This window comes from Carlito syrichta, unplaced genomic scaffold (genome assembly GCF_000164805.1).
Source record: "Carlito syrichta isolate Samal-C Ts95f unplaced genomic scaffold, Tarsius_syrichta-2.0.1 Scaffold302053, whole genome shotgun sequence".
Lineage (NCBI taxonomy): Eukaryota > Metazoa > Chordata > Mammalia > Primates > Tarsiidae > Carlito > Carlito syrichta.
Window position 1 is genome coordinate 672,724 of NW_007246149.1, and position 27,589 is coordinate 700,312.

Consider the following 27,589-nt stretch of genomic DNA (forward strand, 5'->3'; position numbering starts at 1 on the left):
TATTTCTACTTTTTTATTCTAGAAAAGTTAAATTACTTAAGGTCACACAACTAGTACGTGACTGAACTATAATTAGAACTCACATCTGACCAGCCTGACTTTACATTTTTTTTATATTCACCTGGAAACATCCCATATGTTTAACCACCATAATGTGTAAATAATAATAGAGTATTTATTGCAATAATCCCTCAAAGATTACACTTCTGGAAAATACTCTGATTAATAAAACTAAACCTAACTAGATAAAGGGTCCCAGAAAATAAAAGGGTAGTGAAGAACATTAAAATGGTTTTAAAAATATATTTATAATATAAAAGATATAAGCAAAAATTGTCGATGGTGTCTACTTCTGAGGCAAATCAGTGTTCAGTCTTTAAAACTTTTTTATATACCTTCTTTAGGAAAGTCTGCAGAGTCATCATCTGTTGCAGCTGATTCTCCCACATATTCTATTTTATTGTCTTCAACTGGTTGCAAACCAAATGGATTTCCGCATCTCCAGAAGGTTGCAGCTTGCAGTTTGTAAACCATTCTCCTATACACCTGTCCGCTTACCTGTAGATGCAGATGACTAGTAATTATTATATTGTTTTGTTTAAAGGTCTTATATGGAGAAGCACCTTTGTAAAAAGTGTTATGATTCTAGAAATTCTGGTTGGTAAAACTGAGGCTTAGAGGAATGCCTTTACATTTTTTACCTTTATTAAACTGAGGCCCAGCCGGGCTCGGTGGCTCAGCCTGTAATCCCGCGCCTTTGTGGGGCTGAGGTGAGTGGATTGCCAGAGCCCGCGGGTTCGAGACCTGCCTGGGCAACTCGGCGAGACCTCATCTCTACAGTAAATCAAAATGAGCCAGGCGTGGTAGTGCGTGCCTGTAGTTTCAGCTACATGGAAGGCTGAGGCGGAAGGATCGCCGGAGCCCAGCAGGTCGAGGCTGTGGTGGCCGGGAGTGGCCACTACATTCCAGTCTAGGTGACAGAGTGAGACTCCAACTCAAAAAAAAAAAAAACAAAACTGAGGCCTGGAGGGAACAGGAACTATTCTTTATCATTGTGTTACTAATGCCTAACACAGTGCCTCTCCCATAGTGGATGCTCAATAAATATTTTATGAAAGAATAATGGAATGAATGGTTTGATTAAGACTAATATAATGCCATTGTTTGAATCATTTGGAATTTTAAAAAGTATTTCTAAGGCAATTCTCATTTATAATGAATTTAGAGAGAAATAATTTCATGAAGGTTAAAGATAATGGGCTTTTCTAGACTTTTACTCAGTATTCTAACTGATTTATAAATTAGGGATGATTTATTTTATTTTTGCTTAGTTATTAATTGGCAAGGGTTCCCCAACACTGGCTTTGTATATGTGTCTCTGTTAAGGCAGTTATTGACCTGTGATTTTGTATTATCATTTGGTTAATACATCTATTATAAATGGAAGGAAACTTCCACTATGGAGGCTGAATAGTTAATGGAGTCCTTGAAGTAACTGACCTATTTTATGTATCCATGTTTAAATTGAAATGTTCATATATTGATTTTTCCTAAAGAATCTTTAATAAAGCAGTCTTTCATGGCCTAAGTCAAGTTCTTCTTTGACTTTTAAGAAACAGTAATAAGTTTACTCATAGCAGTCATTCAGACAAATCCATAGTAAATGGGAATTCTCCATCATTGGGTACTAGAGCTTTTGGGAGATGTCCCAAATGAGAAGTTTCTGAGAATTGCTCCTTTGCATTATGAAAAGATGACTTTTACATTATATCTCTCAAATTAATACTATTTTAAAAATCTCTTCTTAAAATAATACTTTATAAAATGTCTCATCTTCAACACTTTTCTTATCTCTTTAGATAATCATTTATGCAGGCTTTCTTTGTGTGGTGTTTTGTTGGGGGACATGGGATACAACTGAAAAAGGATCTGCTGTGGGGGTCGTCACTGAACATTGCCTTTACTCTCAGTCTCTCAGCAGTGGAATTGCCATCAGCCACCGGATTTTAGTGAATTACATCCCAATATGATGAACTCCATGAAAGTCTCAGATTGTTTCACTGAACAGTGATTTTGTTACATAGTGAATTACTAAGTTTCTAGAGAACACATTCCTTCCCAGCTAGCAAGAATAAAGAGGAAATAATACTAAAACACAAATTTTGTTTTTCTGACCTAATCAGGGCAACCGGAAATCTCCTTAAAATATTATTCCCATGTTATTCCTTCTCCACCCTCAATAGGACTAAGTATGCAGGGAGTAGGGATAATGTTTTCTTTGCTTTGGGGGGAGGTTTTGCTGAAAATTGAAGAAAATGACATGAAATACAGAAAATTATATTGCAGTTTGTAATTTGTGAAGAACTGTAAATAGCTTTATCTTCTGTGTCTTCTTCTTTTGCCACATCACAGAAAGCACATAATCATGCACATTTGTTAAGGTGAGCTTTATGTTATTGGAGAAAATAAGTTGTCCTCAAAAGTGCTTAATTATAGAAAATTCAGGATAATTAAATCAGTGGGACTCTATTTTCATGAGCTATTTAATACAGAATTTTTATAATTGTATTTCTATCGGTAGTAATAGTATTTTTTAACTCTATGTTCCAAGTACTCTGCCAAATCCTATAAATTTATCATCTAATTTAATTCTTCAAATAGTGTTTTAAGGTAGGCCTGTAAAGAATAAGTAATGGCCTAAGATCACACCTAATACATGTCAAAGCCACACTGAAATCCAGATCTTTCTGGCTTCAAACCATATTCTTAACCATAATATTCTATTGCCTCTCATAAAACAGAATATTACTTATTTTGTGTTAGGAAACAGGTGTAGTACCACTCCATAATTTAGTCTATACTAGTAAATGTTCTAAATCATTGGAATTGACACATCACAACATTTCTTTATCACTAGAAGCATCTCCTTTTTTCAGTCCTTTATTATCGCCATAATGTTCCTTCAAAGAGTTACCACTGAAAAGTGCAGGACGTTTTGTTCATACACAGAATGACTCCAATTTCCATTCCTTTGCATTTCCTTTTCAGTAAATTTTTTAATTCATTCTTTGTCTACAAAGACGTTTGCTGATACTACCCCAAGCAGCACTTCACATTTATCTCTTGATTTGCTGTTTTGAATTTATGACCGTTCAGAAAACCAAAAATGTTATTAAAGCCAAGGTAAGGGTGGATTAAACAAGCTCTCATGGAAACTGAAAGACTGACTCATTATGAGTATATCGTTTTTACACACAGCTTTGTAAGCCTTTCTCAATAGCTGTGATTTCCAGATAAATGACCTCCTGGTAAGTATGACATTGCAGTTTTTAAATTCTAACAAGCAAGTGCTAATTTACTCCTATAACTATTTCTAAATCCTAAATTCATTTTTTATCCAATTTGTATAATAAGGATAAGGTGCTTTATAATTTTCAGTTAAAAACACTGAATTATTTACCTTAGAAATAAATGCTTTACTTCCACCTTAGTCATCTTAATTGTACTTTCTCTTAATATTTAAATAATTAAAAAGAAAAAAGGCCTAAATATATCTTTTTATCATATTTTTGTCTTAACTGTTAACCTACTTAATTCTGTCTTTGTCTTTTCTTCCACTATTAGGTTTTAACTAAAGAATTTTATAGTCTCCAAGCCTCTTCTGAAAAACGCATTACTGAACTTCAAACACAGAACTCAGAGCATCAAGCAAGACTAGACATTTATGAGAAATTGGAAAAAGAGCTTGATGAAATAATAATGCAAACTGCAGAAAGTAAGTCTCCTCCTACACAGATGCACAATTTTTTTTTTTTTTCCGGCAACAATAGAAACCTGAAATTGTTTCTAAAACTACTTTGGTAAATTTCCTTAAAATATAATTGGTGACCATTTTTAAAAACTACCCTGTACTTTATCTTAATCTCAACAGTTTCAGTCACAAAGAAATAGATTAAATATGGTAGATTTTTATTTATTTAAATTCACTCATTCAACAGTTATTAAGTATTTACATCTATTGGAAACTGAGAATATGGAGTTCATGGAATTCTTGTCTCATAGGGGTTCCTAGTCTAATCTAGTGGGAGAGACAAACGTGTCAACAAATAATTAAAGTAGTAAAATAAATGGTATAAGTAAGAGATAAGCAGTTCCCAGTGGACATACAAAGATACCATAAATTAATTCCACTCAGAAGTGAGTAATAGCTAAGAGAGGAGACGACACTGGAATTAGTCTTGAAGGATGGATAGAAATTCATTGGGGGCAACCCCCTCCGGTCCCCTCCCACTGTGGGAGCTTTTCTGTCTTCTCAAAATCCTGCTTTCTTAAAAAATAACAACAACAACAACAACAAAAAACCCAAGAAATTCATTGGATATGTTGTTATCTGTAGCCTTCTGTTTCTTTTTTTCTCTCTGGTTATACTATCTTCCTGTCTTGTCTCTAACTTCAAGGAATATTTTAAATTGACATTTCACTGCCGACTGCGATGTTTGTTGCTGCAGTATAGTATTTGTATTCAGAAGTCAAAAATAACAGCAGGCTGGACATAGTGGCTCAAGCTTGTAATCCTAGTACTTTGGGAGGCCAAGGTGAGGGGATTGCCTGATCCCACGGGTTCAAGACCAGACTGGGCAACTTGGTGAGACCTCATCAAAAAATTAGCCCGGCATGGTAGCATGCGCCTGTAGTTCCAGCTACTTGGAAGGCTGAAACAGAAGGATCACCTGAGCCCAGCGGGTCAACATTGGGGTCACCATGAGAGTGCCATTGCACTCCAGCCTGGGCTGAGACTCCAACTTAAAATAAATAAATAAATAACAGTGGCATTCTTCTTAAACTTCAGTTGAGTCTAAATCTAGGTAAGGTTCTAATTGTTTTGGGCACATTTCATGTAAGGATTATATTATATATCTTATTTTCCATTTCTAAAGTCAGTGTCTGATAACTGCAAAATATTTTAAATGTATCTTCAGTTTATCAGAGTCAAATTTTTGTAAAATATAGATTTGATCATTTCATAAATCGGCTTTAATCCCTTTCTATTGTCTTCATTAAGACAATAAAGCCAAATTTTCTAATATAACTTTTTATGATTAGAGTTTTGTTTCTCTTTCTACTTTTCATGTCTTGCCATTCCCTTTATATCATATTATTTTGAAAGTTCCCTTCTCTCTCATAACTTTGCATATGTCCCTTTGTCTGAGCAAATTAGGAATGGAAGAAAACTTCCTCAGTCTAATAAAGGGCATCTACAAAAAACCTACAGCTAAAATTATACTTAATACTGAAATATTGAATGCTTTCCCCATTAAGGGAGAGAATAAAGCAAGGATTTCTATGATTTTCATGATTTATATAACTTGTATTAAACACTGCATTTGAACTCCTAATCTGTGAGATAAGGCAAGAAGAAATAAAAGATGTAAAAGTCAGGGCCAGGCACTTTGGCTTACGCCTGTAATCCCAGCACTTTGGGAAGCCAAGGTGAGAGGATTACTTGAGACCAGCCTGGGCAGCATAGTGAGACCATGTCCTACAAAAAATAAATTTTTCTAATCAGAAAAAAAATAGATGTAAAAATCAGAAAGGGAGAATAAGACTACAAAGATTACAAAATAAACACTAAAATTGATTAGTAAATTAAGCAGGCTATAGGAAATTATCCAAAATATACTAGAAGTAAACAATTAGAGAAGTAAATATAAAAAGCAATTTCATTTACAGTACTATCAAGAAACACAAAATACTTAGGAATACATTTAACCAAAAAAAACCCCCCTCAAAACGTTAAAGAGAAATTAAAGAAAATCCCCCCAAAAATCGAGAAATATATTACATAATCTATAAATTCCTGTTGTCCCAATTATAATATCAGCAGGCTCTTTTGTATCCCCATTATATGGAAATGCAGAGGACCTAGAATAGTTAGTCAAAGCAATCTTGAAAAAACAACAAAGTTGAAGTCCCAGCTACTCTGGAGGATGAGGCAGGTGGATCACGTGAGCTGAGGAGTTTGAGGCTATAGTTAATTATGATTGTGCCTGCAGATAGCCAGTGCAACTCAACCTGGCCAACAGAGTAGTACCCTGCTCCCCCTCATCCTGCAAAAAAGACCAAATCAGAAGACTTAACATTGCCTTCTTCAAGACTTAATTATAAAGCTACAGTGTCAAACTAGTACAATGCTGACTAAAGGAAAGAAATACAGCAACAAAACAGACTAGAGAACCCAGAAAAAGAAATATACATAAATGAAATTTGATTTTTAACAGTGGCAACAAAACACTCAAATGGGGAAAGGAAATTTTATTCAATAAATGTTTCTAAAAATTAGATATCTATATGGTTATAAACCTCCATGTGCTCATATTAATTTGAGATGAGACCTAAAGAGAATAGCTAAAACTATAATCTTTTTTTTTTCTTTTGAGTTGGGAATCTCACTCAATCTTATCAGGACAGAGTGCAGTGGCCCGATCACAGCTTACCTCAGCCTCGACTTCCTGGGCTCTGGCAATTCTTCTGCCTTAGCTTCCCAAGTAGCTGGGACTACAAGCATGCACCACCATACCCAGCTACTTTTTTGGTTTTTTGTAGAGATAAGATCTAACTATGTTGCCTAGGCTGGTCTTGAACTTCTAGGCTCAAGCAGTCCTCCTTCAACCTCCCAAAGTGCTGGGATTACAGGACTAAACTATAAATCTTTATCAGAAAATATAGGTGAGTGTCTTTGCAGTTTGAGGTAGGTTAAGATTTTTTAGACAGGACCCTGAAAGCAATCATTGTTTTAAAAAAATTGATAAAGCAGAAGTCACCAAAATTAAAAACTCCTGCTCTTCAAAAGACACCATTAAGAAATGAATAGCCAAGCCACAGACTCAGAGAAGATAATCACAATTTTATGTGACAAACAAATGATATCCAAAATAGGAAAATACTTAGAGAAGATTTGCAAAACATGGATTGGACAAAAAACTGATATCCCAGTGTAGTGGACTGAAAACTGCTCTCTTAAAGATGTTCATGTTCTCATCTCTAGAACCTCTGCTAACCAGAAAAGGCAAGGAAACAGATTTTTCACTTAGAACTTTAGACAGATCAGCCCTGCTAAAGGTCAACTTTAGCCCAGTGACACTGATTTTTGGACTAATAACTTCCGTTGTAAAATCATAAATGTGCATTGTTTAAGCCACCAAGTCTGGTAATTTGTTAACAACAACAATAGGAAACTTATACACAAGAATATGTATATTTTTTTAATTTTGAAGATGTGGGGTACAATTCAGGGTTAGGTATACAAATGTTCATTATGCAGGTACCCTTGTTGATGAGGAATGCCCCCACCTTCCCTGGCAATTTCTTGCTCCTGCCAATCCCAACCCAACCCCCCCCCATTATTTATATATATATATATCTCATACAACTCAGTGATAAAAAGAAAATAGAACTCTTTAAAACATGAGGAGACTGGACTTGGTGGCTCAGCCTATAATCATAGCACTTTGGGAGGCTGAGGCGTGGATTGCTTGAGCCCGTGGGTTCGAGACCAGCCTGGGCAGTTGGCGAGACCTCATCTCTACAATAAATCAAAATATTGGCCAGGCGTGGTGGCACACACTTCTAGTTCTGGCTACTTGGAAGGCTGAGGCGGAAGGATCACCAGAGCTCAGCAGGTCAACGCTAGGGTGACCATGAGTGTACCACTGGGTGACAGAGTGAGACTTCAACTCAAAAACAACAAACAAGCAAACAAACAAACATGAGGAAAGGGTTTGAACAAACACTTCACAAAGGAAGATACATGAATGGCAAATAAGCATAACAACAATATTCAACATTGTTAGTCACAAGGGAAATGCAGATTAAAAGCCCAGTGAGATAACCTACACCACAACCAGAATGGCTAAAATTATAAAGACTGGCTATATCAAATGTGGGTGACAATGTGGAGCTACTGCAGTTTCTTACCCTAATCAGTGGCCCAGTCATTCCATTTATAATTATTTACCTAAGAGAACACAGAAAGATTTCTACTAGAACGTTCACAGGAACTTTATTCATAATAATCAAAAACTGGCAACAGCCCAGGTATTTATCTTATAGGAAAATGGGTACACAAACTCATACATTCATGTAGCAGATTACTCAATAGAAAGAAACAAATAACTGATTCATTCCACAACATGGATGAATCTGAAAAGCATTATACTTAGTGTAAGAAGCCTTTCCCGAAAAAGTTTATACTATATGATTAAATATAAAAAATTATAAAAGAGGCAGAACTGATCTTTGGTGGAAACAGAATAGTAGTTGTTTCTAAGGATGGTTGTCCCCAGGAATTAATTAGGAAAAGTGGCTTGATAGTACTTTCCAGGATGTTTGAATATTATGTATATCTTGATAGGGTTTGTGTTACATATATGTAAAGATTTCAAAGCCTTTATACATTTCAAAACTCCTTGAATAGTAGACTTAAGAATTGTACCAGCCAGGCTCGGTGGCTCAGCCTGTAATCCCACGCCTTTGGGAGGCTAAGGTGAGTGGATTGCCTGAGCCCGCGGGTTCGAGATCCGCCTGGGCAGGCGAGACCTCATCTCTACAATAAATCAAAAAATTAGCCAGGCGTGGTAGCATGCGCCTGTAATTCTGGCTACTCGGAAGGCTGAGGCAGAAGGATCACCGGAGCCCAGCAGGTCGAGGCTGCAATGGCCGGGAGCAGCCACTATGCTCCAGTCTGGGCGACAGAGTGAGACTCCAACTCAAAAAAAAAAAAGAATTGTACCTTTCACCATTGTAAATTTTGTGGTTTTTTGTTTTATTTTGGTTTGTTTGTTTGCTTGCTTGTGTCAGGAGTCTCCCTCTGTTGCTCAGGCTAGAGCACAGTGGCATGATCATGACTACCGTAGCCTCAGCCTGCGAGGCCCAGGTGATCCTTCCACTTCAGCCTTCCAAGTAGCTGGAACTAGAGACCCATACCACCAGGTCTGGCTAATATTTTGATTTATTGTATAGATAGGGCCTTGCCATGTTGCCCAGCCTGATCTTGAACTCCCAGGCCAAGGCAGTCACAGTGTTGGGAATGCAGGCGTAAGCCACTGAGCCTGTCTGTTTTTTTAAAAAAGAACTATAAATAAAGATTGCACCATGACTGATGATTTGCATGTTGGACTATTGAGGGGTGAAGTGTGCAGATGTTTGTAACTTTCTTTGAAGGGCACCAAGAAAATAAGATTCATGGGTGGAAACAGGGCTAAATAGATTTGTAATAAACACATAGTACAATGTTTGATTTAAATCCATATGTTGGATATATGGGTGTAAACCATACAGTTCTTTCAGAGTTTCCATGTATGTAAATATTTTCTTAAAATCTTTAGAGCAAATACAGAAGTTAACTTTTTTATATTATCTAAACCATCTTAAAATAATCTTCAGATACGATTCACATTAGACGTGGCAGTATAGTCTATCCTTATTTAGTGGCTACCTATTGATTAACCAAAATTTTAAAGATGTAAGCACAAAGTTTTCTTTTACTACAATTTGTACAATTTTGGAAGCTTTATCATATAATTCAGCTAATTTCAGCTGGCATGAAGATGGTTAGGCTTCATTTATTAGGGTGTGACCATAGCAAATTACAGTATCCTGTTTATACTTGAACTTTCTGTAATCAAATAAGTGTACTGTTTGGATATTTGAGGAACTTAGTTTCAGTGGCTCAAGCTTGTAATCCCAGCACTATGGGAGGCTCAGATGGGAAGATTGCATGAGCCCAGGAGTTTAAGAACAGCCTGGGAAACACAAGACCTCATCTCTACAAAAATAAAAAAATTAACCAAGCTTGGTGGCGCACACCTACAGTCCCAGCTACTCAGAAGGCTGAGGCGGAAGGATTGTCTGAGCCCAGGAGGTCGAGGTTTTGGTAAGCTGTGATCATGCCACTGCACTCCAGCTTGGGTGACAGAGTGAGACACTTACTCCAAAAAAAAAAAAGGAAAAAGAGAAAAAAAGTATTGCCCAAATGCTAAATAAATTTAACTTTTTAAAAACTGAATTTATAGTTGTTCAATTCAGGAACCTGCTACCCATTTTCATCCTACCGGGCTTTTGTCAGATTTCTCAGATCTCCCTTCTCTCGTGTCTTTTTTTTTTTTCTTTTCTAGAAACAGGATCTTCTCCTGTCACCCAGATTGGAGTGCAGTGGCACCATAATAGCTCGCTGTAGCCTGGAACTCCTGGGCTTAAGTAATCCTCTGCCTTTAACTCCTGAATAACTAGAAATGCAGGCACGTGCCACCATGCCTGGCTAGTTTTTATTCTTTGTGGAGATGGGATCTTGCTATGTTTCCCAGGCTCGTCTCTAACTCCCGGGCTCAAGTAATCCTTCCACCTCTGCCTACCAAAGTGCTGGGATTGCAGTGTAAGCCATCTCGCCCAGCTTTGATTGTTTCTTCTCCATAGCTTTTGTTGTAAGTTGTTGTTATACTATATTTCTTAAATGGTATTATTTTTATTATATTGCTATTCTTCTGTCTAACTCTAGCACTATCTAACTCTCTTTTATGGTTCTCCTGAGTTTTTACCTCATCCTCTTTAATTCTTACTTAACTACTTTCTGAATAATCTTATCTCTTCCTACAACTTCAATTACAATCAAAAAGCTAGTGATTAACCTACAGGTGTGTGTGAAGCTCCTGCTATCATTGAAAATTTAATGTTATTTGCATTTCCTCTTTCTTACCTGAAACTTACTAATTTTTCTTAGAGTCATCCTCTGTATCCACCAGGTCTGCATCTACAGATTTAATCAACTACAGGTCAAAAATACTGGGGAAAAAATTTAAAAATAGCAATGTAATAAAAATAATACCATTTTAAGAAATATAGTATAACAACTACTTACATAGCATATACATTTATATTAGGTATTATAAGTAATCTAGAGATTATTTGAAATATATGGAAAGGTGTACACATGTTATTTACAAATGAGACATCATTTTCTATAAGGGATTTGAGCATCTGCGGATTTTGGTATCAGCAGTGTTCATGGAAATAATCCCCATGCATACCAAGGGACTCTATTCTTGATCTGTTAAAAGTTAAATTTTTATCTAATCACTCTACTAGCCTTTGTTAACCTTGAGTCCACCCTCATTCTATCTAGAGTACCTCATCTCCCCATAGCACCTGCTCAATTGTTTAGAATCTAGTTCTTTTCTACATTACTATTATGAACTAGATCTAGCTGAATTATTATAACTTGTTAGACTTTCTCTATCCCCCTTATCTAAGCCATTTGCTTCTCCATTATTGGAATTTTTTTCTATGATATCAGCATCAACAGTAAAAATTCATTGATCACCCTTCTATGTTAATCTCTATTAGTCTTTTCTTGGCTGTATAATAAAATTCAAACTTTTTAGCCTAGTAAACAAGACTTTGGTTCCATTCACTGTTGGAATTAAGCCTACCTTTCTCCTGCCATTGTTCTCCAGATAGAATCCAACCACTTTCTCACAATTATTAAAATTTCACACACATCACCAGTCTACGCCTTTGCATATGTTCCCTCTTGTGCCTTCTATGTGGATTTCAGTGTCTCTATACTTTTCTTATACCTTCTAGTGTGGGAAATAGTGGCACTCATATAGTTGCTTTGTGCTCTACTTTTAAGATACATTGTTGAGCTCTCTTTACATATTGCATAGTACATTGTTTCAGTAGTTATTCACTGCTAGAATAGCTATCCCATGAGTTATTAATTCATTAAGTGTTAAACTCAGACTTGGTAGACTTGGTATGTCCACCAATATATAGTTGATGGATTTCTGAGATGCGAACTAAATTTGTCTCCCCTTCTGAATTTAGAACACTTAAGAAAGAAAAGAATTAGATACATATCTAGATGTTAGCTCTAGTTTTAGTAGAGCTGAGTTGGAGAACTCATCCTTGGACTTAGAGATATCTGATAGCTGAAAAGATTATTGGCAATGTCGTGTATCATGTTTCCATGTGTCCCTCACAACTAATAATCCTACACTGAAGGCTGATTCTGGTTCACTGTGAAAAATAGGAAAAAAATTAAAGGAAAACTCTTATGAATATTTCTAAAATTTTTACTCCAAAAAAAACCCAATCAACAATTAAATGCATATTACATTAATAGGCATGCAAATAGTCAAACCTCACTTATAAAATATGTGGCTTTGTTTTAAATTCGAAATACTCCTGAAAGTTTTCTCTCTCTTTTTTTTTTTTTGACATTTTTTAGTACACTTTTCTTTTTAATGTTTATTTTAAATAGGTGGAGTACAACTCAGGATTAGGTATATAAATATTCATTATGCAGATACCTTTGTTGATGCGGTTCCCCTCTCCCACCCCCAGCAGTTTCCCACTATTGCCAATTCCTTTTTTATAGTATTACAATAGTCTTTCAAGTTCCAGTTATGAGTGAGAACATTTGATACTCGGTTCTTTGTTTCTGTGGTAGATCACTCAGTATTATAGCCTCTAAGTCCATCCAAGGTGCTGTGAAATTCATAATTTTTGTCCTTCTTTATGGCTGTGTAATATTTCATCGTGTATGTGTACCACTTTTTTTCCACCCAATCCTCTTTTGATGGGCAGCACTGTTGATTTCATGTTTTTGCTGTTGTGAATCATACTGCAATAAACATGCGTGTGCAGGTATCTTTTTCATAGAGTGATATGAGTTCCTCTGGGTATATTCCCAGTTGAGAGATTGTGGGTCATATGGGAGGTAGATTTTTAGATCTTTTAGGAATTGCCACACTGTTTTCCACAGAGGCTGTACTAGTTTACACTACCACCAGCAGTGTAGAAGTCTTCCCTTTGCCTTGCATCCTCTCCAGCGTCTGTTGTTTTTTGAGGTATTGATGAAGGCCATCCTGACTGGAATTAGGTGGTATCTCTGTGTGGTTTTAATTTGCATTTCTTTGGTGACTAGTGAGGCTGAGCATTTTTTTCATGTATCTATTGGCAGATCATATGTCTTCTTTTGAGAAGTGTCTGTTCATATCTTTCGCCCACATTGTAATGGGGTTGTTTGTTTTTTTTCTTTTTGGCACATTTGAGTTCCTTGTAGATCCTGGATATTAGGCCTTTGTCAGATATACAGTTGGCAAATATTTTTTTCCCAGTCTGTGGGCTGTCTCCCCACGCTTTCAATGGTTTCTTTGACTTTGCAGAAGCTTGTCATTTTGATGAGATCCACTTGTCTATCTTATCTCTTATGGCATGGATACTTGGAATTTTGATCGGGAATTGGTTGCCAGTTCCAATTTCCATAAGGGTGTCTCCTGCGTTTTCTAAGGTTCTTATAGTTTGAGGTTTTACGTTTAAGTCTTTGATCCATTTAGAGTAGATTTGTGTGTACGGTGATAGGTAGGGGTCTTGTTTTAATCTTCTGCATATGTTCCGCCAATATTCCCAGCACCATTTACTAAATAGGTTCTCCTTTCCCTAGTGGTTGATGGCGGAGTCTTTGTTGAAGATGAATTGGTTGAGAAATTGAGGTTTTGCTTTTGGAATCTCTATCCTGTTCCATTGGTCTATATGCCTGTTCTGGTACCAATACCAGACTGTTTTGATTATTGTAGCTTTATAATAAAGCTTAAAGTCTGGGTGCATGATGCCTCCCTCTTTGTTTTGTTTTGTTTTGTTTTGTTTGCTGAGGACTGTTTTGGCTATACGTGGTCATTTATGTTTCCATATGAATTCCTGCAATGTCATTTCCAGGTCTGAGAAGAATGCTGCTGGTAATTTAATGGATATTGCGTTAAATCTGTAGATTACCTTGGGTAGGATAAACATCTTAACAATGTTGGTTCTTCTAGTCCATGAGCATGGAATATTCTTCCATTTGTTTGTGTCATCTTTCATTTCTTTGAGCAGTATTTTGTAGTTCTCATTGTAAAGGTTTTTGACTTCTCTGGTTAGGAAGATGCCAAGGTATCTCGTGTATGTGTGTGTGTGTGTGTGTGTGTGTGTGTGTGTGTGTGTGTCTATTGGGTTTCTGTTTATTTTTGGTGTATAGGAATGAGACTGACTTTTGCACATTTATTTTTGTACCCTGAGACTTTGCCAAAGTCCTTTATCAGTACAAGGAGGTTTTTGACAGATTGTCTTGGGCTTTCAAGGTATAGAATTATGTCATCTGCAAAGAGGGATGACTTAACTTCCTCTTTTCCTATTTGGATACCCCTGATTTCCTTGTCTTGTTCTGGTTTTCGGGAGAAATGGTTCCAGTTTCTGTCTGTTTAGCAGTGTGCTGTCTGTAGGTTTCTCATAAATGACTCTTACTATTTTGAGTTATGTTCCATCTATGCCTAAATGTTTGAAGGTTTTTATCAAGAAAGAGTGCCGGATTTTATCAAAAGCTTTTTCTGCATCTAATGATATAATCTCATGGTTTTTGTTTTTACATCTGTTGATGTATTTAATTACATTTATGGTCTCACAGATGTTGAACCAGCCCTGCATCCTGGGGATGAATCCTACTTGATTGTATGGATGATTTTCAAGATGTGTTATTGAATCCAATTTGCTAGAATCTTGTTGAGAATTTTGGCATCTATGTTCATCAAGGATATTGGCTAGTAGTTCTCTTTCTTTATTGGATCTTTACCCGGTTTGAGTATCAATGTGATGCTAGCTTCATAAAATGATTTGGGAAAGTTCGATCTTTCTCAATTACCTGGAATACTTTCAGTAGGATTAGTATCAGCTCCTCCTTCAATGTTTTATAGAATTCTGCTGGAAAGCCATCTGGTCCAGGGCTTTTTTTTTTTTTTGTAGGTAGTTTTCATATGATGTGGTTGATTTCCTGGGGTGTTATTGGTCTGTTTGGAGTCTCAATTTCTTCTTGTTTCAACCTGGGGAGGTTGTCTGATGTAAGAAAGTCCTCCATTTCATTTAGGTTTTTGAGTGTGTTTCCATATAGGTGTACATAGTAATCTCTGATAATCTTTTGTATTTCTTCAGGGTCAGTTGTGACTTCATCTTTTGCATTCTGATTGTGTTTATTTGGACTTTTTCTCTCTAGCTAGGGGTCCATCAATCTTGTTAATCCTTTCAAAAAAACAACTTTTGGTTTCATTGATTTTTTTTTTGTATTATATTTTTGTGTTCTATGTCCTGAATTTGGACTTTTATTTTAGTGATCTGGATTCTTCTGCTGAAGTTAGCGTTTTGGTGGTCTTGCTTTTCCAGCTTCCTCGGGTGATTTGTTAGGCTATTAACTTGTGAACTTTTCATTTTTCTTCATGTGTGTTTGTAGAGATAAGAATGCCCCTCTCAGTACTGTTTTCATGACATCCCAGAGATTTTGGTATGATGTTTCTTCATTTTCATTTGTTTCCAGGTATCTTTTAATCTCTGTTTTGATTTCCATGTTGACCCAGGAGTTGTTTAGCATCATGCTGTTTCGTGTCCATGTCTTTGTCGGTTTTGGGGGACCTTTGTTGGTGTTAATATTTATTTGTATTCCACTATGGTCTGAGAATGTACATGGCAGAATTTCAATCTTATGGAATTTGTTTATGCTTGATTTATGGCCAAGGATGTGGCCAATCTTAGAGTTACATGCCATGTGATAATAAGTAGGATGTATATTATGTGGTTATTGGGTAGAGTGTTCTGTAGGTATCAATTAAATCCATTTGGTCAAGCGTAACCTTGAGGTTCCAGACCTCCTTGTTACTTTTTGTCTTGATGATCTGTCTAGGGTTGTCAGTGGGGTGTTTACGTCCCCAGCTATGATAGTGTTAGAGTCAATATCTTTTTTTAGTTTACCTCTAAGCTGTTTTATTCAAAAGGCTGAACCTAAGATTATTTGGAATCTCTGAGGCAGATGGAGACACAGAGACTAACCTGGAACAAACATTCCATGAAATTATCCAAGAAAACTTCCCTCATCTCGTCAGTGATGCAAACATTCAAATGCAACAGATTCAGAGAACCCCTGCAAGACAACAAATGAGAAGGCTAACACCTGGACACATAGTAATTCATCTACACAAAGTAGATATAAAAGAAACAATCCTAAAGGCAGCAAGAGAAGAAGATCAGACTACCTAAGGGAAGACCAATTAGAATAGCAGCAGACTTACCTACAGAAACACTTCAGGCTAGGAGAGCTTGGAGCCCAATCTCCAAAGTTCTCAAATAAAACAATTTTGACCCTAAGTATTACCTACCCAGCTAAGCTAAGTTTCATCAGTGATGGAGAATTAAAATCTTTTCCAGGCATTCAATCCCTGAGTGTTTACACAGCCTCCAGACCAGCTCTACAATAAACACTTAAGAAAGTATTAAACACAGAAGAAACGAAAAAAAGAACAATGTCCTTCACAAGAATGCAGGAAAAAGATTGAAAACACACATGAATCAACCCAAAAATCAAAAGAAAGACAGCAAACACATAAACAGCAACAATAACAAACTCTATAAGAACCTCATGACAGGGATAAACTCTCACATCTCAATAATTAGCCTGAATGTGAATGGACTAAATGCACCACTGAAAAGATGTACAATGGCAAAATGGATAAAAATATCATAAGGCTACAATATATTATCTCCAAGAGACTCGTCTCAACAGAAAAGACACTCACAGACTCAAAGTAAGAGCATGGGAAACAAAATTTCAGGCGAACGGAACTCAAAAGAAAGCAGGAATTGCTATCTTAATATCAGACAAAATACCCTTTAAGCTATCAAAAATTTAAAGATACGGAAAATCACTACATAATGATAAAAGGTTCAATCCATCAACAAGAAATATCTATCCTAAACATATATACACCCAGCATAGGAACACCAACTTTTTTTAAAAAAAAAACTTTTAATTTATTTATTTTAAAGATGAGGGGTGCAATTCAGGTTTAGGTGTACAAATGTTCATTATGCAGGTTCCCTTGCTGATGAGGTGTGCCCCCCATTCCCCATGCAGATTCCCACTACTGCCAATCCTGCTTCCCTTAGCGCCAACTTTCATAAAGTGATTTTCTCTTTTTAACATCAAAATGATGACTGCTGGCCGGGTGCAGTGGCTCACGCCTGTAATCCCAGCACTATGAGAGGCCAAGGCAGGAGGATGGTTTGAGCCCAGTAGTTCAAAACCAGCCTGGGCAATATAGCGAGATCTCATCTCTACAAAAAATCAAAATTAGCTAAGCGTGGTGACACACACCTATAGCTCTAGCTATTCAGGAGGCTAAGGAGGGAGGATCACCTGAGCCTTGGAGTTCAAGCCTGCAGTGAGCCATGATCATGCCACTGTGCTTCAGCCTGGGCAACAGAGTTAGATCTTTACTAAAAAAAAAAAAAAATTAAAATTAAATTATATAATGATTGCTGATAGATATTATGAAAAATTTTGTATGTAATTGACTGCTTTAATTTGAGCTAGTAAAACTTTAGTTTTGATGGCATTTGAAATATTTTAAAATTCCAACTTGTAGTACAGTATCATTGCATTTAAACTTTTTATCAGCTGGGCTCGGTGGCTCAGCCTGTAATCCCATGCCTTTGGGAGGCTGAGGTGAGTGGATTACCTGAGCCCACGGTTTTGAAACCCACCTGGGCGGCGAGACCTCATCTCTACAATAAATCAAAAAATCAGCTGGGCTTGGTAGCGCATGCCTGTAATTCCAGCAACTTGGAAGGCTGAGGCAGAAGGGTCACCGGAGCCCAGCAGGTCGAGGCTGCGGTGGCCGGGAAGGGCCACTGCACTCCAATCTGGGTGACAGAGTGAGACTCCAACTCAAAAAAAAAACAAAAAACTTTTTATCTGTAAGATGTTAACCTGTTAGTTAAAAATTCCTTTGGGGGAATGGTGTAACAAGGGCAGAATTGATAAGTAAATGATTTTTTGTGGAATTTTTTTATAATTAAAAAAGATTATGTCCGTCAACATATGCTTAGAACTATGCATATTTTTTACAGAGTAACCTACATAGGTTCATGGTTTTATGATTGCAGGTTATAGTTGTTCTGATAAAATAATAAATATATCTGTCCTAACTAAAAGTAGTCATTTCTTATCATCAAGAAAAGAATTAATGAAATTGATATATGACTGTTATTTGTCATATTACATAATATACACTTCATGCAAAAAGGCTTTGAGTACTTCAGAATAATACAATTTATGAGCCGGGCTCGGTGGCTTAGCCTGTAATCCTGCGCCTTGGAAGACTGAGTTGAGTGAATTGCTTGAGCCTGTGGGTTCGAGACCCGCCTGGGCAACTTGGCGAGACCTCATCTCTACAATAAATCAAAAAAATCAGCCAGGCGAGGTAGTGTGTGCCTGTAGTTCCAGCTACTTGGAAGGCTGAGGCGGAAGATCGCCGGAGCCCAGCAGGTCGAGGCTGCGGTGGCCGGGAGCGGCCACTGCACTCCAGTCTGGGCAACAGAGTGAGATGCCAACTCAAAAAAAAAAAAATACAACTTATGTATTATTATTCTTTTTAACAAGAAAATATGTCATATGGTGCAATCCCTTATACCTTCTAGAATGTAAAGAGAGCAAATCCAAGCAAGGAGTACTTTTGAGAAATATGCTTCTACTTAACAAATGGGCTGTTTGAGATTATGCATTAGCCATTTTTAACATTCTTATGTTCCCTAAGTCATTATTGTAATTTCTTTTATTTTTACTTCTAGCATGCTTTTTAGAAGGGAAACAGCTATTTCACATTATATGCTTTAATATTTTACAGTTGAAAATGAAGTTGAGGCTGAAAGGATTCTTTTTTCTTATGGCTATGGTGCTAATGTTCCCACAACAGCCAAAAGACGACTAAAGCAAAGGTAATCAATATATATTTGTTTTACTTATCTACTCAAGCTAAATGTAATTACATTGTGCTTTTTGATAATGTGCTGAGTTGAATGACAAAGCAAAATTACTTTTTTTACAATGCATAATATTAAATTGCTTACAAAATAAGACAGTAATTATCACATCCAATATGTATTTAAGTGAGTTTAATGGTCTATAGCATAGAGTTGTATGTTAGAATTTTTATAGAATTAGATTCAGTAATAAGGACCCTGTTTTTGTTTTATTTGCACATTAATTTCAGATGTCAATAACTTTTTTTAAAATTTTTTATTTACATGGATGAAATTTCAAATAGGGGTTCTTGGCATCACTGCAGGTGAGGAATTATAGGGATTTCTAGGGCTTATAGGAACACAGAAAAATGGGACAATGGTAGCTTTAGATGACTGCCAGTCTGTGTGTGGAGATAGAACACACAACCTTGTTCTCTGAATCTTCTGCTGTGGTCATACCTAGGACAAAAGAAATGGAAAAAAAATCGGGACGGACTTGCTCACGTCCAAGGGTTTTCACTCATCAGAAGAATTTTTCCTTCAGCAGGGGCTTTCCATCAGGTGCTGAGCTTTCCCTCAGCTTCAGGGACTTTGTTTCAGGCACAGGACTCAATCTCTGATGCAGGACTCTCTTCATCAGTTGCAGGGTTCTCCCTCAGGTTCTAGGGCTCTCCCAGGCATAGGACTCCCTCAAATGCTTGGCCCAACTTCAGGTGCAGGACGCTCTTCCAGGTTCAGGGCTCTGTTTCAAGTGCAGGACTCTCTCCATCGGGTGCAGGACACTGTCTCCCAGGTTCAGAGCTCTTCATCTGCTGCAGGCTCCCTCAGGTACTCTCTGCATTCCCCCGCCCTCCTTTATGTGAGTCTTCCAAAAGGCGGGGGAGTGTAGGTAGCTGCTCTAGCTTCTTCCCTGCCCTCGGTCAGTAGCCACAGTCATCCAGAGACTCAGGTGGTGGTCGCCATACTACCACCTAGAGCTACATGAACGCAAGGCCCAGAGCACCTGGCTCAGCTGCACAACTGCAAAGTCCTGTGACCAGTTCCCACCCAGGTTTCCTGGGTCACCATTTCTGATGTCACAGTCCATGGTGTCACAGTTCTTGATGTCACTGTCCCCTGTGTCCCATCCCTGATGACCCAGGGGAGGCAGCCGGGACTTGGGAACCCTCCACAGCATTCCAGGGTGGCACCAGATGACGGGGACTGTGAGACCTCCTTTGTGTGAGTCGCTAGAGGTTTCATGACCCCAACACAGCGAAGGGAAGCCTCGTTTGGCCCACAGGAAAAACCCAGCTTGGGTGGCGACTCGGCTGCTTGGGGGCTGAGGTCTGTGCCACTCATAGGATTCAGGGTCCCCGCTCGTCTCACAGTGCAGGGGGTGCCCCATCCCTCTTTTCATGGGTAAGGAATGGCCCCCTGTTCTCATGGGTAAGGGGGACCATCCTTCTTCTTGTGGGTAAGGGGGCTGCTCCTCTTCTCATGCATAGGGGTCCCTTCCCTTCTCACCACATGGGCGCCCGACTGATCCAGAGGCCTTTGGAACTGGCCCCACCTCCCAGCTCCAGGAGCCAACCTACTATATATAATTGAGCAGGAAGCAGAACTCTCTTCCTGATCCTGGGCTCAGGAAAGTCTGTAGTTAGTCAATCTAACCGGTGATGGCTGAATTAACTCTTTCAGCACCTAGGATGCTGCGGAACCCACGCGGGGAGCCATCTTACTGTCGCCGCCACCACAAAATGACAACACACTGTCAACAACTTTTTAAGTTAAAATTAATTATGTTATTTTCATCTCTTGTTTTTATTCACCCGCCTACATTTTTTGACATGTTAAGAGAAGGTGATATGGAAGTCAAATATGGTATTTTGATTAAACTATAAAAATCTTTTGAAAACCAAGAAAATTTTTAGAAAATCCACTAATTATCTTGTGAGATACTACTTAAAAGTACTTAAAAAGTACAGTTGGCCCTCCGTGTCCGTGGATTTTGCATCTGTGAATTCAACCAACTGCTAATAGAAAAAAATTTTTTTTAAGAAATAAGCGATTTTTCTTTTTGAGAAACTTGTCCATGACAGGGATTTCTGCCATGAATTTTCCTTTTTCCTTCTCTTCTTCTCACTAATAAACTCTTTTTTAAAACCTAAAAAAAAAGAAAAGAAAGAAAGAGTCACCTCTGTCCTGAACGTGTATAGGCTGTTTTTATCTTGTCGCTATTTCCTGAATAATAGAGCACAACTATTTATATACCATTTACATTGTATTAGGGATTATAAGTAGTAGTCTAGAGATGATGATTTAAAGTATAAGGGAGGAAGTACCTAGGTTATATGCAAATACTATGCCAACTTTACATAAGAGATTTAAACATTCAAGGATATTGTTATCCACAGGAGGTAGGAGGGGAGGGGTGTCCTGGCACCAATCCTCCCATGGATACCAAGGACAACTGTACATGAACAGAAAGTTGTACCCATCAGGTTTCAAGTTGACCTACTTGATTTTTTTTCTAAGCCCTCTCTCCCACCTAAATCTTTTCTACTTTGCAAAAAGGTTCGACTGCTCCATTTGCTCCCACACTAATCTGAATGATTTTGCCAGACTTCCAAGCCCCTCCATAATGTGGCCCCGCCTCTACAGCCTTATTTGCCTCTCTACCCAAAATGAGGACAGGTGTATCTCCCTGCCTGTAAACATCTGTCTCCAGGCTGCACGTGGTAGCTCAAGCCTGTGATCCCAACACTTTGGGAGGCCAAGGTGAGAGGATTGCCTGAGCTCAGGGGTTCGAGACCAACCTGGACAACTTGGCGAGACCTCGTCTCTATAATAAATCAAAAAATAAACTGGGCATGGTAGCGTATGCCTATAGTTCCAGCTACTTGGAAGACTGAAGCGGAAAGATCTCCTGAGCCCAGCAGGTCGAGGCTATGGTGGCTGTGAGCATGCCACTGCACTCCAGCCTGGGCGACAGAGTGAGACTCCAACTCAAAAAACAAACACCTGTCTTCTCCATTCCACACAGTGGAGCATATCTCTTATTCATTACTTATCATTGTCTGTTTCCCCCACTTAAATGGAAAGCTCTTCAAGGTCAGCAACTACATCTATTTCTTGTTTATTCTCACTGCCTCTATCTAGCTCAGTGAGGATTCAAAGCTGCTTGTTTTTATTTTAATTGATTTGGACATTTAGAGACATTATACACTAAGTTAGAAAAATCCATCTTAACACTGTTACTTTTGTAGAAACTTTGAAGTGTTGGCTCAGAAAATAGAATGTCTTTTCAGCTATCTAAAGTAATGTATCCTTGCTAGTATGGTGGTGAGTAAAAAATTTTTTAAAAAGTGATATGGGATATAGACCACTTTATAGGAAAAGTATGCTTAGACTGTATCTCTTACTGATTAAATTACATATATGCCAAATTTAGATCAAGACTAGAGAAATGGAAAGTATCAATTTGTGGCTGGGGTCTTTAATTCTGTCTGGTGAAGATTCAGGTATTTTTAAATTATACATTATTTGAAAAAAAGAAAAGGAAAAAAGAAAAATTAGTTGTCGTCCTATTTTATTCCCAGTGCTTCCAAAAGTCACTATAGATGACTTATGGTATTTTGTAAATTTCAGTATATCTTTGTTTTTGAATCTGATGTTACATAGGGAAGAATAGAATGTAGTTTCTTGGGCAAAAGACCTATTTATCAGTGGCAAATAATGGGCAAACTACTAAAATTGAAATTTAATGGAAAAAGTCCATTCTCTTGTCTATTTTACCATTTGAATTCTTTTAAAAAAAATTTGTTACAAGAAAATAAAAGAATTTTGTTGTTACAAGTTTGCTTTCTTTAGCCCCAAATGCTGAGTTCCTCTGAAATTGAAAGCAATTATTGCTGATATACTTTACTATTTTTTAAAGAATATTAAAAGAAGTTGATTTTTAATATTCTCAGTGAAGATTTAACAGACCATACTGATTCATATTCCAAATAATCTTAACTGTCCAAATATTTCTAAAATCCTATCACTGAGCTATCTGTGTGCCTTGAACAAGTGCCTAATGGGCATGCTATTAATATCTCCTGCCAGCTGGTGCCAGGCATTCTTCTCATGGTGAGCCAGAGGGTTATTTTGAGGAAGTGCTTCTCAGGTCATCTAAACTGAGTGACGGGAAAGTAAGTCTAGATATCCAAAGAGGACATTTATGTGTTCCTTTACCCATTCATTCAGTGACTTTTATTGAGGGCCTACTTTATGCACAAAATTGACCAGTGACACAGAAGATCCCAGTTGAGGGTCTGACACATTTCTGAAGTTTGCAAAGTCCTCATCTGATTTCTTTCTTTCTTTCTTTTTTTTTTTTTTTTTTGAGTTGGAGTCTCACTCTGTCGCCCAGGCTAGAGTGCAGTGGCACATTTACCGCCACCCTAGGGTTGACCTTCTACCTCAGTATTCCAAGTAGGCGGAACTACAGGCATGCACTACCACACCCAGGTAATTTTTTGATTTATTGTAGAGACGAGGTCTCATCAAGTTGGCCAGGTTGGTCTCAGAATCCCTGGGCTCAGGCAATCCTCTCGCCTCGGCCTCCCAAAGTGCTGGGATTACAGGCTTAAGCCACAATACCCAGCCCTGATTTCTTAAAGGATATTTGTAAAGAAGGCTTTATGCTCTTTTTAACTTTATTTAAGACAAAAGCAATATAGCCTTTGAAAGAATCTATATTATTGTATTGTATTGTATTTCATTTCTTTTTTTTTTTTTTTTTTTTTAATTGGTGTCTCACTCCGCCGCCCAGGTTAGAGTGCAATGGTACACTCATGGCCACCCCACCGTCGACCCGCTGGGCTTTGATGATCCTTCCGTCTCAGCCTTTTAAGTTGCCAGAATTACAGGCACGTGCTACCACACCCGGCTAATTTTATTTATTTATTTATTGTAGAGGCGAGGTCTCGCCAGATTGCTGGGGCTGGTCTCAAACCCGCAGACTCAGTCACTTCACTCACCTTGGCCTCCCAAAGTGCTGGGATTACAGGCTAAACCTCCAAGTTTTATTTTATTTTATTTTATTTTATTTTTATTTTTATTTTATTTTATTTTATTTTATTTGTCAGAGATCTCACTCTGTCGCCCAGGTTCACTGCATCCTCAACTACATGGGCTCAGGTAATTTTTCTGCTTCAGCCTCCCGAGTAACTGGGACTATAGACACATGCCCAGCTAGTATTTTTAATTTTTGTAGTGATGAGGTCTCCTGGGCTCAAGCGATACTCCCGCCTTGGCCTCCCAAAGTGCTGGGATTACAGGTGTGAGCCACCACATCTAACCTGAAAATCTGTGTTTAATCCTCCACATTTGAAATTAAAAAATTGGAACCAGGTGTGGTGACATTCACCTGTAATCGCAGCTACAAGGAGACTGAGACAGGAGAATCACTTGAATCTATTAGTTTGAAGCTGTAGTATGCAGTAATTATGCCTATGAATAGCCCCTGCATTCCAGCCTGGGCAGCATAGAGAGACGTCCATCTCCTTGAAAAGAAAAAGAAATTAAGAAATTAAAGTAATAGAAACAACTCAATCTGAACAATAAATTAAATATTTTCAAAATAAAGCTTTTATTATAAATCAGCCTACACCAAAATACATTAAAATTTCAAAGGAATTTATCTTGGAACTACTATACAGTAGATTCTATCCATACTAAATTTGATTTAAAGTATCATATAGTCAACAACCAGAATAAGATATATTAGATATAATCGATGGGAAGTTTCTGATTATAAAAATAATATTTATTTTATAAAACTAGGAAAATGAAGCCGGGCTCAGTGGCTCAGCCTGTAATCCGCGCCTTTGGGAGGCTGAGGTGAGTGGATTGCCTGAGCCTGCGGGTTCGAGACCCGCCTGGGCAACTTGAGGAGACCTCATCTCTACAATAAAGCAAAAATTAGCCGAGTGTGTTAGCACGCGCCTGTAGTTCCAGCTATTGGAAGGCTGAGGCGGAAGGATCGCCGGAGCCCAGCAGGTTGAGGCTGCGGTGGCCAGGAGCGGCCACTGACTCCAGTCTGAGCGACAGAGTGAGACTCCAACTCAAAATAAATTAATTAATTAAATAAAAATAAATAAATAAAACTAGGAAAATGAATGATAATCTTGCCATTCAGAATAACCACTCAGAAATTTATACCAACACATATTTTCTTACTATTTAGGCTATTACTGTGAGTAATTTAGTAGTTTAATTTTTTTCATCACAGAATCCAAGTCTGAACATTGTCTTATATCACTGAATATTCTTCAGATAGATCATGCTTAAGGATTAGCCAAAACTTTAATTTTTAGAACTTCTGCTTTTCAGTGCTATATTTTTGTTAATAAATTGTGTGGCCAGTGAAAAATTTTATTTGTTGCCTGTTCCTACTCAGGTAATATCATGAAATTAGAATGAGAACATGGATGTGAAGCTTCTGACTTACACTAAGTTCACAGTTCCTGATTTAGATTAGGTGTTCAGTAAATGCTAGTTGTTTATACTCATTGACGTGTTCTTAAAGCAAATTGCAGTTAATTCTAAAGGAAAAGCCAAGGTTCCAAAACCTTTCACTAGGCACAATTTGATATTTATTTAAAACAAATTTAATTTTAGAGAAGTGTCTTGAAATAATGAGTAGAGACACCTTCTGGAAATAAAACTACTTTTGAGATTCACTTTCTTTCTTTAGTATCAATCAGTTTCTTTTTTTTTTTTTTTTTTTGGAGTTGGAGTCTCACTCCATCACCCAGGCTAGAGTGCATTGGCACACTCAAGGCCACCCCAATCTCAACCTTCTGGGTTCTGGTGATCCTTCTGCCTCAGCCTTCCAGGTAGCCAGATCTACAGGAATGTGCTACCACGCCCGGCAAATTTTTTATTTATTGTAGAGATGAGGTCTTGCTAAGTCACTAGGGATGGTCTCGAACCCGCAGGTTCATGCAACCCACCTGCCTCAGCCTCCCAATGTGCTGGGATTGCGGGCTGAGCCACCAAGCCCCGCCTCAGTCAGTTTCTTAAGACATATTTCTATAATGTTAATTGCCTGTAAAGTAGTTGCATAATTTTTCTAGTTTGAAAAATAACGTAAAAATTCCTCTTTGTAGTTGAAATTCTATAATTATAAAATAAAGCTACTCATATTTTGAAGTTTCATACAGGTATGAGCAATAAATATTGTATTAAACTCTTTCCGGGACACCATTGTGAAAAGTTAAAAGGGATTATACAATTAAAGTAGATTAAAATATAATAGGCTCTTCTTGACTTGACTAAACTTGAAAATCTGAAGTAATGTTTTTGTTTCTGTCATGATTGTTTTGAAAATAGCAAACAAGATTTTCTGGTTACGTGTTTTTGTTATTCTCTTTAACCTGCCACACTAAATGGGTGACACCCAGGCACTAACATGGTCTTAGTGTGTGCCTCTCTGTTTGCTTTAGCTAATCTGAATGGAGACTGTTCTGAAAGTTGGTAAACCTTTCAAATTGTAAGATTTACTGCATACTATAGACCTTTTGCTTTAGTTTCTACCTAGTTTTATAAAGAGCTTTAAGTCAACTTTCACAGCCTACTGAGCTTCATAGTAAAGGAAGAAAAACAGAGGAAACTAGCAAAATTTTGTACTTAATTAAAATGTTCCTCTCCTTTTTTCTCATATAAATGAGTTTTCATTTTTGCCCTTGGGGAAAGTTTTACTTACTTCTTTTGAGTTGACTTTAAGAATAGTCCTTCAAAAAGTTACTGCCGGGGCAACCCCCTCAGGTCCCCTCCCACTGTGGGAGCTTCTCTGTCCTCTCAATAAATCTTGCTTTCTCACTTAAAAAAAAAAGTTACTGCTATTCTAATCATGATGAATTTGAGAATGTAAACCTGTAGAAGAAACTAGAGCAAGTCTCATATAACTATAGCTAATCAGCATGAGATACTATTTAGTCCTCATTCATTTCCGACTCAGCAGGTAGTGTAAGGACTGAACTGAAGCTTTCTGAACCTAGGGTCCTTCTGTCGTGTGTGCATTTTTTTACAACCATTTTTCGTGCCATGCTAGTAGAGACAGAACTCTGATCTGCTGAAATTGAGAAAGATTAAAAGCCAAATGTTGTTTCAGAGCAGAGTAACTAATTAGCATGCCTCACATAAACTTTTTTGTTTGGGTTTTGAAATACTAAGAGAACCATACCAGTATTGAAGAACTCAGGACAGATATCAGTCCTCCTCCATTGTGCTTTGACAGCTGAGATATAAATAGACCTCTGCCACATCCACATTGGCTGGGCTAGTACTGTTAGGAAATTACATGTAATAATTGGAAGTACTGACTGCCATTGACAGAACCAAGACAAATAAGCTATATTTGGAGTTAGGAAGTGATCATCTGGGTGCAGTGGCTCACACTTGTAATCCCAGTACTCTGGGAGGCTAAGGTGGCAGGATCATTTGAGGCTAGGAGTTCAAGACCAGACTGGGGAACATAGTGAGACACCCATCTCTACAAAAAAAAAAGTTTAAATTAGCCAGGCAAGGTGTTGCATGCCTGTAGTCCTAGTGCTTTGGGAGGCCAAGGTGTGAGGATTACTTGTGCCCAGGAATTGGAGGATGCATTGAGCTATGATCATGCCACTGCACTCCAGCCTGGGGTGACAGAGTGAGACCCTGTCTCAAAAAAAAAAAAAAAAAA

General features: G+C 37.7%; 1 protein-coding gene across 1 annotated transcript in view; it reads left to right on the top strand.

Annotated features, from left to right (window-relative positions):
* The window catches only part of PIBF1 (progesterone immunomodulatory binding factor 1), a 234,535-nt gene that overhangs the window by 123,137 nt on the left and 83,809 nt on the right, over nucleotides 1-27,589 (top strand). Inside the window, exons 12-13 of the mRNA XM_008055961.1 lie at nucleotides 3,625-3,775; nucleotides 18,759-18,849. Coding sequence (XP_008054152.1) covers nucleotides 3,625-3,775; nucleotides 18,759-18,849 — 242 coding nt within the window. The remainder of the gene's footprint in view (nucleotides 1-3,624; nucleotides 3,776-18,758; nucleotides 18,850-27,589) is intronic.